The 11,799-nt window shown below is 41.9% G+C and overlaps 1 protein-coding gene across 5 annotated transcripts; it reads right to left on the bottom strand.

Moving 5' to 3' along the window:
* Positions 1-65: 65 nt before the first annotated feature.
* On the bottom strand, positions 66-10,303 carry LOC144063977 (DNA repair protein XRCC4-like). Of its 5 annotated transcripts, none has more exons than XM_077586079.1 (9): positions 10,175-10,286; positions 9,741-9,781; positions 9,021-9,164; positions 8,618-8,808; positions 6,276-6,442; positions 5,935-6,066; positions 5,719-5,864; positions 4,358-4,487; positions 66-1,203 (listed from the first exon to the last, which is right to left on the bottom strand). In XM_077586079.1, the coding sequence occupies exons 3-9, from the start codon at positions 9,160-9,162 to the stop codon at positions 1,101-1,103; spliced, it is 1,011 nt and encodes a 336-aa protein (XP_077442205.1). In that variant the 5' UTR covers positions 9,163-9,164; positions 9,741-9,781; positions 10,175-10,286; the 3' UTR covers positions 66-1,100. The 5 variants fall into 5 exon arrangements, with proteins under 5 accessions (XP_077442205.1, XP_077442201.1, XP_077442202.1 ...); XM_077586075.1 differs by having other exon boundaries at positions 9,021-9,180; positions 10,175-10,237; XM_077586077.1 differs by having other exon boundaries at positions 1,126-1,270; positions 9,021-9,180; positions 10,175-10,249.
* Positions 10,304-11,799: the final 1,496 nt, after the last annotated feature.

Here is an 11,799-nt window from a genome sequence, read left to right as displayed (position 1 = left end):
CAGTCAACCGAGGGGGGAGGAACAATTTAGAGGGCGGTGATAAAAAGGAGGTTCAAGAGCCAGGCCACTTTTTTTTTCATTTTATTACCATGGAGACATCACAAAGATTAAAAAAATAAATAAATACACTCGGCATCAAGCGTATTTGCAAACGATCCTCCATTATTTGCAGAAAAATTTATTTCTACAAAGCCCTGAGATGCCACAAGATGGCGCCAAAGATCTGGATAACAGGAAAGTAGCAAATGCTGTCACGGAAGTATGCTGAAGGGACAAAATGCATCATCGTAATTGACTTTAAGTGATTTTGAAACGACATTAAAATGTTTTGGGATCATTGTAACGCACTTGCAATTATTAATATAAGCGATAAAAATACAGTGTGGCTAATGTGTTCAGTTTGTTTTTCACATTTCGGCAGAATAATACGCACCAAAAATTGCATACATTATAAAAAAATTGTAGTGATGTTTACTAAACTAGTAAAGTTTTTTTCCACTCAGAGATTCAAAGTCAATTTTACAAAGAAAGTTTAATTAGAATTTCTGAGTGGAAAAAAAACTTTTTCAAATAAATCATTTTTATAGTCACTGTTGGCACGTATGGCAATTTCACATTTGGGACAAATTGACACGCTGTTACTTTGATGCATGATTAACTGATTGAAAAGGGCCTGAGAATAAATCTGCGGGAGACGCGCGGCATTGCGTTGCCTCAAGATTGAAAGTCTGGATGACATTTGGACACGTTGCGATAATGCTTTAGGTCAGCCTAGTGAGTTGTTTGTGTGCAAGCACGACTAAAGCTCGCTTCGGGAGGTCATCCAGGATCAGGGATGACCAAAGTGGGGCACGGCGGCCATTTTGTGGTCTGACGTTTTATAGATCTTCACCGACGCTGAATTGTTTTTAACACTTTGAACAAAGCGGCACTCATCCTGGATGGTGGATCAAGTTGGGCCAACCGTGACTGAGATCTTTTTCCAGTCCCACTGTGGCTCCTCCCCCCCGCCCAGTGTAAAGGGCAGGACTATAACGTCCTGGATGGACGTCTCCAAAATGTGGAGCTTCTTCTTCTTCTTCTTCTTCATTTTGTGGGAGTCAGAAGTTCTCAAAAAGGTCCTCTGCTTCTGCTGCCGAGACATCCGGCTGGCGCTGCGGCGGCGGCGGCGGCTGCTGACTGGTCGCTGCCTGGGAGTCGCTCCTGCCACGCACGCACGCACAGAGAGCGGGTCAGTGGGCTAATGAGGCTAGTTTACAAGAGGCGTTTCCTGTTGAGACAGGAAGTGGATCATGTGGTTCACAAGCGGCAAAACTGCAAACACATGGACAATTTCAGACCCGGCGACTAATGAGCCGGCAGCAGACGGCGGACGCACGAAGACGCTGCACTGTGCTGGCCTACACGTGTGTTGTTTGGTGAACACGCAAGGTTAAGATGCAATGTGTCTTTAAGGGGCGGGGCAAGGCCCGGCAGGTGACGTCGATGACAGGGCGAGTGAGAACTCCCACCATCCGTCACTTCTTGATGACATCATAGCTGATTGGCAAGGCCGTAGTTTTGGAATTTTCATTTGAGTTAGTTTTGATTTCATTTCGAGGTTTTTATTTAGTTAGTTTTTATAAGTTTAAGTTGAAATGCAAAAAAATGCTTCATTTTAGTTTTGTTTGAGTTTTAGTATTCGTTTTTTTCTTTTACTCATTCCCTCATTTTCATGGTAAAATGAAAAAAGTTACACAGTTCTTAGCTAGCGTCAAGCAGGCAAAATTGTGGCCGAGGAGCGACGTCATCTGAAGATACTTTTCTATTGGCTGCTGCCAGATGATGTCACTTCCGTGTGACACACTTTCAAACGTCCTTATTGCGTTTAAAAGTGAAATAAATCTACTTCAAATCACATTTAAAATCATCCCCAAAGGCTCATGTATTGAATGAATTACCAAAGACTAAAACAAAGGACATTTTCTCTACAATTAGAGTTAGTTTTAGTTAAGTTTTGTAAACATAAACTGTAGTTTCAGTTAGTTTTCATTTTTGAACTGAATTACTTTTTTCGTTCGTTTTTGTCAAATGACCTTGGTGGCAAACGAACGAGCACAACATCAACACGCTGCTGGGACCGGTTAGCAGGAAACAGGAGACGTGTTCACTGGGGGGGTCCCGAGGGGTGAGGTTAAGCCCAGTCAGGGACAGTGGGGAGCCCCCCCACGCCGTTGCACAATTACGCGCTTAAAAACTCAAGCCAGGCACCCCCCAAACACACACACACACACACACACACACACACACACACACACACACACACACACACACACACACACACACACACACACTCCCCCCAATCTGGATGGTTCTCAAGGTTCTGCCTGCCAAATGCGTTTTTTTCCTCTACGTGGATCAGCCAGGGGAACAACATTGACCACACACACACATACAAACAAACACACATTGTAGTGAATAATTACAAAAAGATCGCAAAAACAGACGAGTGGCCAGTAACGAGCCGGGAAAATCCGGAAATGAAGCGAGTGAGCACAGTGAAGCCGAGCGGCGATCCGGCGGCTTGTAGTGATTATCTGCCGTGGCCGGAAGCCATTTTTGAAGGCGCTTTAACGGCCGCTACCTTGACGAGAACGTCAGGTGGTCCGCGGCAGCGTTGTTGCGCAACATCTGAAGCGGACAACAAACACGCCGGAGACACAAGCCAGAACAACTGGACTGCTCAGCATCCGGGTTGTTGATTTTTGTGTGTGTCTTTGTGTGTCTCTTCCCTTAGCTGAATCTAGTGCTGTCACTATCGAGTATTTTTAGAATCGACTAATCTATCAATTATTCAATCGGGTTCATTTTAATTTTGCATTAAAGAGTATATCATTTTTTCCCCCGATTACTGTTTATTAACCAGTGATTAGTGGTTATTTCGTACTTTTTAATCATATAGTGATTAAAAAAACAGGGGGGCGGGTTGAAGATATTAAACTATGTTACCGATTTGGTGCAGATGTTTGCAAATGTCTTATTTTGATTAAACACAGACTATAATTGGTCTTCTTTCATGAAGGACTACAATAAATCAGAGAACAATTACTGTTGATATGCTGAAATCACATGATTTGGACAATTTCAAATAAAAAAAAAAATGCCTCCAAGCGATTACTCGATTATTAAAATAGTCGTTTGATTACTTTTAAGTTTGACAGCTCGAGTTGAATCTACAATGTGGTGTCTTAACATCATATTTGACGGTTTATTAATTGGCTGTAGTTTAGTTTTACATCATTATTTTTGTTTGTTCAAGCTTGGTAGTGTATATAGGATATAAAAAGTCTACACACCCCTGAGCAAATGCCGGGGTTTGTGTGAAAAAAAGACCATTTCAACAAATTTTGACTCATTGAGCCATTTTCAGCAGCAAAAAAGTTCATATTATGTCCAGAATTAATTTGATAACTTCATTATTTTTCATGTACAATTAGTACCTTTAAAAACAATTTTTTCCACTTGCTGTCGACTGAAGATGACATCGCCTGTGCTGAGGAAGTAGATAACGACCAATCATGGCTCAGTTTGCTGACCAGACCCAGAAAACAGGTGAGCCATAATTGCTCGTTACCTACTTGACTTCCTCAGCACAGGCGATGTCATCTTTAGTCGACAGCAAGTGAATAAATTGGTCTTTTAAAGGTATTAATTCATTCACTGCCATTGACGGCTACAGATGTCAAAAATTCATTTGAACAATTTCTATTAGTGTAACATTTTTTTCTACTTTTGTCTACAAGAGTATGAAAACCTAGATTTTTTTTTTATTGTACATTTAGAACGGATATAACATTTGTCATGTGATTAATTACAATTTAAAAAAAATCTCGCCTGACGCCCCTAATTTTTAATTATCTTTTATTTATTTTTTACTGTACATAAAAAATAATGAAGTTATCAAATAAATTCTGGACAAAATGTTAACTTTTTACTGCTGAAAATGGCTGAATGAGTCAAGTATCCCTTGAAAAAAATAATAAAAACAGTACAATTCCATTGTATACCACAGAATAATTATTGCGCAATCGGCTGCAGTTTGAGGAGCACTGATTCAGATGTCTTGAAAAGAAAAGCTTTCAGGCAGGTTTGAAGACTTTTAAGGTTTTAAAGGCCTCATTTGACTTGAACGTAGCAGAAGGATCAGCAAGCGCATCGGCTTACACTTAAATGGTCCTCGTAAAGCGCCTGACGAGGACACTTTAGGAGCAAGCTGACTGAGTGCCAAAAGCTGCTTGTTGACGTTTCATCGCCACAAAGCAACCGGAAAAAAAAAGAAAGAAAAAGCATCTTTTTCATTGGACTTTGCCGCCTCTACCTTGCGTGGGCTCGCTTGAAGGCCGCGTCCGAGGTGGCAAGGTGGCGGAAGCGCCGCTTACGACTGGGCGCCACGTCCGTGATGTCACTCAGGGTGTCGTCCAATGGGCTGGGAGAGCAGGGCCGCCCCTCTAAAAACGGCATCATCACATGATTTTTTACACAGGACAGGACAGGACAGGACAGGACAGGACAGGACAGGCATGCGTAGCATTTCCATGCAGATTTTCGCTCTTCCGGGTCACTATCACCCGCAAATAGCGGGTACCACTGTTGTTTTAAGATGTAATATCACTGTTCACCACTAGATGTCAGACATGCTTTTGTTGCACTGCCCATACTACAACGTGAGTAGGCCTAATCATTTTTGGCAGAATCAATAATATTTGAATTTTGAGTGAGTTGATTTTTGTGAAAAAACGCACAAAATGATTTTTTTACTAGAGGTAACAGGCGATAATTTTTTTTAATCATAATTAATCACATGACTTCAATAGAAACAAAACCTAAAAGTTGTGCTGTTCTTACCATCACGCGGCTCAATTTGACCCCAAACTGTGAACATGTTGAAAACAAGTGCCCAGGACCTCAAGTATGATGACACAACCGTCTCCAGCCATACGTTAACGGCCTCATTTGTTTATTTAAACATGCGTGTGGAAAAATGTTGGAGTAGCAGCGGCTGTTTTTTTCGGGCTGCTAAAGACGACGTATCTTTGGCGTGTCTTCACCTGCAGCTCGTCTGTCATGTTTAGTCTGACGTCTTTCTTCGCTGCAGAAAAACAACAAAGGTCCTCCTATCTGCCCGTAACCGTGGCAACCCGACCACCAACACAACGTGTGCGACCAGTGTGGGGGGGGGGGGGGGGGGTTGTGTGAGAAAGTGGAAAAAGTGGGGAGGGGGCCAGCGTGCTCATGACAGGTATGTCGCAGTTGCGTAAGTTTGTGTGGAGGCAAACGAGAGGAAAATGTCAGGGGCTTGATTGGACGTGACGTCGTCAGCGCAAACAGCCGAGGCCCGGCGGCCATTACGACTTACATCACGGCTCAGGTATGTCGTGCCTGACAACAAAACACAACCACATGTGCAAACTTTCTAGCTTCATGTTACTCATGCACAGCTAACGCTAAGCTAATGACTGACCATATCAATCCATTTGAGTTGTTAACTTATTAAATAGGGCTGTGCAAATTCATCGAAATTCGATTACAATTTCAACTAGACTTCGTTCTACAGAAATTGCGTGGGAATGCTGGAAGCTGAATGCTAATAGCTGAATGCTAAACTGAATGCTTGTGAAAAGTGTACCCTCCATTCATTTAGATGGAAAAATGCAAAAGCTGAATGCTTGTCTACTGTACCGTGAGAGGGTGCGATAGCATCCGGCGTGGGCGTGGCATCTTCGTCATCGGTGCTGCCACCGTACTCGTCTTCCTCTTCCTCTTCCTCCTCCTCGGTCGTTTGGGCTTCTTGGACCGGATCCTTCTTCTTGTGAGCCTCGCTGCTCCTGCCACCAAAGCGAAAGTCAGCGGTGGTCTTGACGACATGTCTCGCACTTGAACGCGGGGGGGGCGTACCTGACTTCCTGTAGCCCCTTGAGCACTTCCTGCAGGTGGCGGATCTTGGCTTTCTTCTCGTTGAGGACCAGAACAAAGCGAGAGTAAAGCTCCGCCTCCAGGTCCTCCTTCCCGTTAGCATAGCGCTTTAGTCTGAAAAACAAAACAGGAATAAATAAAATACACAAAGAAAAAATAATGATTTCCCCCCATTGTATTGCGATTTATTGTTCATGCCACTGAAATTTTACACATTTTGAAGCAATTTTTTTATTTTTATATCCAATATGAATGAATCTTGCAAGAGTGATTTCGCAAAAGCACAGTGCAATAAATATGTTTGAAGAAAAAGAGGTATTTACTCTGCTGCTATGCGTTGATGTTCTTGTCGGAGGCGTTGGTTGTGTTCCTGGAGCTCCTGGTTCTGGTGCTCCAATGAGGTTCCCCTCTCCAGACTGTGAGTCAGCAAAGCCCTCACGGCCTCCGACGGCTCCGGGATGGGCTTCAGCGACACTGAGCCCAACCGGAACTGGAGCGGGACAACAACGGGAAGACATTTGGCCTTATTTGCATGCGAATGCTTCAAATACTGTAAAAGCTCAGGTTGGGCTGTTTCACAAAAGTTTTACTTTAATCGATTTTTTTACCCCTCTGCAAAAAAAAAAAAAACAATGACAATATTCACAACAAGTTACTTTGATTGACAGGGCAGAATAGAAATCATTTTGTAGTGATTAGCGAGTGGGGAATGAGTAAATGATTCCAAACGTGGGCACACTCATTTTGCTACTCCTTAGGGTGCGTTGAGATACGAGTTTCATTTGTTCTGTGACCATGCTCCTAACTCAAAACAAAACTCAACTCAAAGCATCTGTCCCCATTGACGTGAATGGGAATGCCATTCATCCGTTCCAGCCTTCCAACAAAATAATACAAATTGCTGGAATGTGTTTTTTTGTAGGGGTGTCAATATTAATGGGTTAATTTAATGACACCAATTTTTTTTTTTGCACGCAATTAATGAGCGTCCCTTACTTGGAAAGCCTGTACTCGGGGAATTCCAGTCGCAACACAGCGGTTACATCCACGTCCAAATTTTACAGTAATAAACTGAATAATAATGCATATATTTGAGGAGACTGGGGTCAAGTTGTATTTTACAATTTGAAAAATGTGCGGAATTTCACATTTCACAAAATGGGGGTCACCCCCCCATTTTAAATTATTCAAGTAATTAACGGATTAGAAAAAGAGGAGGATGAGCATCTGCAGTGGATCGAAAAATGTTGAAGACGTCCTCATAGCACTAAATGTCGAAAGAATTAACACATAAGTGGTCTTTAAATTTGGCAGGCAAAAAATGTTGCTAAAAAAGCCTTTTGAACTAAGCGATTAATCATAGATGTGATTCATCTGATTAAAAAATGTAATCGTTTGACAGCTCTAAAAAACACATATCAATGTTGTCAAAACATATAGTAAAGACCTCATCTCATAAAGCTATTTTCTATGATGGGCATGTGGTCCGGGGCAGGTAACAGCTGCACGCGCGAGTGGCCGCCGGGTCTTTCGTTACGCTGACTGACTTGCCGACTTTGTTGTTGTCGAGCAAGACGAGCGTTCACACTTTCCATGGTGTTGCAAGCGGCGTGGAAGGACTGAGCTTCTGCCTCTGAATCATCAGCGTTCGAACGTCTTGATCCGCTTGTAGTCCGCCATCACGTGCTCGCTCAACCGCACGGCTACGCTGTGCCCCCCACGCCCCCCCAGCTGTGTTTTCCGTCGCCTAGCGGCCGAGGAACTCGCTTGTTTCGACTCATACGCGGCCGTGGCGAGCGGAACGTTCGGCCGCTGCCCCATCCGATGGCATCCAGTAATCCATCGGAGGCTCACTTTTGATTGACGCTGTCCAAGATGTTTGCAAACTAACAGTTATCAATGGTATTGAACACAGACGCACATAAAATCAATACATTTCTGCCTTCTAGACAAAAACGGCCCTGATTTCTATTTAATGGCCATAATTTGGCCAACTTTAATATATTACTTTTTAACACCTTGCAAACTATGGAGGGCCAAAACTGCCAAAATTAAAAATAAATTAAGAATTAAATATCAATCAAAAAATAAAAACGCTCTGCTCTCACATTTATTTATTTCATGCTGGAGACGCTCTGTCAGGATGAAATGTTATTCAAATGAGGGGGCGGTCCTAAGCGTGCCTTGGGTTGGACTCCGCCCTTGCAAATTGCCTTTCAATGGTCGAGTGAGCGAGTCGGCGAACAAGGAAGTCTTGCCGGCTTGATATAAATAAATGTGAGAGCAGAGCATTTTTATTTATTGATATTTAATATATATATATATATATATATATATATATATATATATATATAATTTCCATTTATATTTATTTTTTGTTTCTAATTTTAGATTTTTTTTTTTTAATATCCATTTTTTATTTTCCCTTTTATTTATTCATTCATTATTTTTTTTTATTTGGGCTGCTTTGGTCCTCCATAGCAAACAGCCTGGATGACCAAAACTGAACATTATTGTCATCAAATTTGCCAGCTTTTGATTGACACAAGAGAATGACTGGCGACCATTCCAGGGTGCACCTCAGCTATTACCGAAAAAGGCGGATGGCTAGATTGACCGAGTGTGCCGAATTGTGTATCTCCTCCACGTATGATTCCAGACTCACCGAGATGTCCTTCCGCACTTTGTCGTAGGTCAGCGTGAGGGCTGCGCTGCCATCAGGTGTCGCCGGCGCCAAGGCAAAGCGGTAAGAGTCGGCGTTTCCGGCCCCCGTCAGCGCCTCCTGGAGGTCCTGGACGTATTTGTCCCTGGACATCTCCAGTTCGTCCGCCTCCTGGCACACGGACGCCTCACTCGCTGCAACAAACGGCGTCGTCGTAGTCATCAACTCGTTCGCTCGACATTGGCACTTTCTAAATTAATGGTTTATCGTATCGGTTGAAAATAGTATCGTGCATCCCTACTTTATTCCTGTAATGTTTGGATTGTTATAGTCATGTTGCAATGTTGTGACTCCCAGTCTTGTTTTTTTCTGTGAGTATTTTGACCAGTAAATCCATGATTTTTACCTTCTCCTCTCCAAGCGTGTCGTCCATCACTGAGCAGCACCTGGAAGCCAGATGCCAAGCCCCGCCCACTTCCATCCACACGCAGGAAGTAGGAGGAGTCTAGCTCAGATGAGATGAGGATTTCCCTCACGGACGAGAGCATCACTGCCGGCAAAAAACACTTGAGGTTGTTTAAAAAAAAATGTATTAAAGGTGGTGAAAACAACCAATCAGAGAGTGGCACATTATCAGTTCTAACTCAATCGATTAATTTTTATCCACACGTGAATGGATCAATGAAAAGCGGGGAAATGTGCTAGACTTCATAAGTGGTGAGGAACATTTAAATGAGCAACTGCAGCGTCCATCAAGTAGACTATTTTTAGTCATGCCGATGTCATTTCCTGCCAAGACTTTCCCCTCGTTGAGTATTTGCTCTTACTTGATTTTATTTTATTTCACTTAAGTGCCGCTGGTGGTTAAACGGCCGGTGTCAGACGTGCCACCGCAGCTGCTCTGACAACATTTTCCTGGCAGTCGCGTCACCTAAAGTACATGCCAGCATAGACTGCCAATGCTTACGAAATACACAAGACAAGGTGAAATGCTGGAATGTTGAAGAAGTGACCATTTGAAAATGCCAACTCTTGCAGAGACTAATAGAAATAAAGTGTTGCACCCTAGTGAGGATAAGTGGTTCAGATAATGGATGGTAATCACTTCCCAAGAAGTAGTTCTCACCAAACTGACTTCAAGAATTATGTCGACGTCACATCCGGCAACTGACAAGCAAAAAAGGGAGGGAAAAAAACATGACAGAAGCCATACTCTAAACGTAGAAAACATGAACAAAACAAGTGCTTAAACATTAGTGTTATATTTACAGAACACCGACGTGCCGGCTGTTGGACTCATGCGAGAGCTTTAGCTTTTAGCTGCCTACCCTGTTAGCTTGAGGCTTAGCTGATAAACCATTGTCAATTGGTAGCTTGATGCTAATTAATGACAAGCTGTTACAAAACTGTTTAAATGTACTTTAATCGCTGCTGGCTGAATGCTAAAATGCTAGCTCGGAGACGTAAACATTGCCAAGTTGAACGGCCACACACAGCGAGACGAGCGAATAAAACGCAATGAAACACATCAGTAAACAGTTTCTGCTTGCAATAGCTTACCAGCTTGTGTTTCCTTTTCGTGTGCTGGTTCGTTCATTTAAAAAAAAGTGTCCAACTCTTTTGTGTTTTCTGCTCGATAACTTCGCAGCTGTGTGAGTGGCCGTATGTGACGTCATCACCGAGCGACAAACAACGCATTGCGTCATTAAAACTACTACTGGAACAGATGGAATTACTTTAGCTCAATTTAATTTTTAAGCATTAATATGAATAACATAATGTGATATAAGAATATAATAATCATAATCATAGTAATAATAACAACAACAGAATTATTTCGTTTATGATTACAAGACTACTGTATCCCTGGCTTCACGTGCTATGGGAATCTCCAAATTACGACCGAGTTCTGTTCACACACGTAATTGTGTAGATTCTAAAACAACTTGCTGTGTTAGCGGATGTTAACGCCTTTATAAGTGTTAATATTTCTTGCCATTCACAAATCCTTCGGCGCTGTCTGCCAAGTTCAAACTTGAATACAGTAGTTCTCTCAATTCGGAAACTCGGGTATCAAAATAAATTCACATCGATACCACTTGAAGGCAGCAATAATACAAGTCTAAATCTATTATTATTATTATTATTATTATTATCCAGACAAAATAAATTACAAACAATGCGGCAGCAGCAGCTATTTGTATGTCTCCTTCCTTGTATAAAAGACTGCACAGATTTAGAGATACAAGTTGAACGTGATGAGTCAAGGGAATCTCTCCTGTATGCTTGTTTTGCTTCCTGCTCCAAGAGGCAAAAGCAACAAGCTGCGTGCCACATGTCGTCGTGAAGGGAAATGAAGGGATTAGGGCAAGCTCAGGACCAGGACTCGAGATAACATGCGTTTCTTCCTGGAATAATTGCTTGCGTTTTAGTGCTGTCTATGAAGTAAACACACACATTTGCAATGCATGTGTGACTGGCAGTATGTGCGGCGCTCACAGGAGGCCTCATGTCAACGAGCATGGGGAGATTGCAACCAAATTTGCAGGGGTTTTCCAAGAATCTGACAGCAAATTGTGATTGTTTACGCAAAAAGAGGAAAGATGGACAGGGATTGGAAGTGAAAGCCCTCCCAACGCAGAGAGAGAACACTCCGGGGACCAAAAGTCAAAAATGTGTTAACAAATGTCGGAATTTATTGGAAACCACTTTTGACATCGTCTGTTCCAAGGTCAAAATTCTACCATCACTAAACTTGTATTAACTTCACAGGTGATGGAAGTTGTTTGTTTGATTTGTTTCGTTAAGTGAATTATTGCAAGGATAAATGCTATGTAATATTTTAAATTGAAGCTTTATTTTATTTGAAATACAGAATTGAAAAGGGCATAACCACGTTCTATGCCAATTTATGTAATTTATTTCTGCGTTCCAGTAAAATTTTGCCCGAGAAGAAATTTTATTATTGAAACACAGTGTATTTCTAACATGCTTATTTGTATTTTTTTTTTTTACTGAATAAATCAATGCCTCTGATCTTAAAGAAGACAAACATGTTCAATAAAACAAACATATTTAAGTAAGGCTTTTTTTTCTTCTTTAAAATAAAGGACATGGCATAGTCAGGCTGAATTATATATATTTTTTTACGTGTAGTAAGTTAAAATGATCAGTTATAGTAAAGC

This window comes from Vanacampus margaritifer, chromosome 14, assembly GCF_051991255.1.
Source record: "Vanacampus margaritifer isolate UIUO_Vmar chromosome 14, RoL_Vmar_1.0, whole genome shotgun sequence".
Lineage (NCBI taxonomy): Eukaryota > Metazoa > Chordata > Actinopteri > Syngnathiformes > Syngnathidae > Vanacampus > Vanacampus margaritifer.
This window is presented reverse-complemented; position numbering and strand designations above follow the sequence as displayed.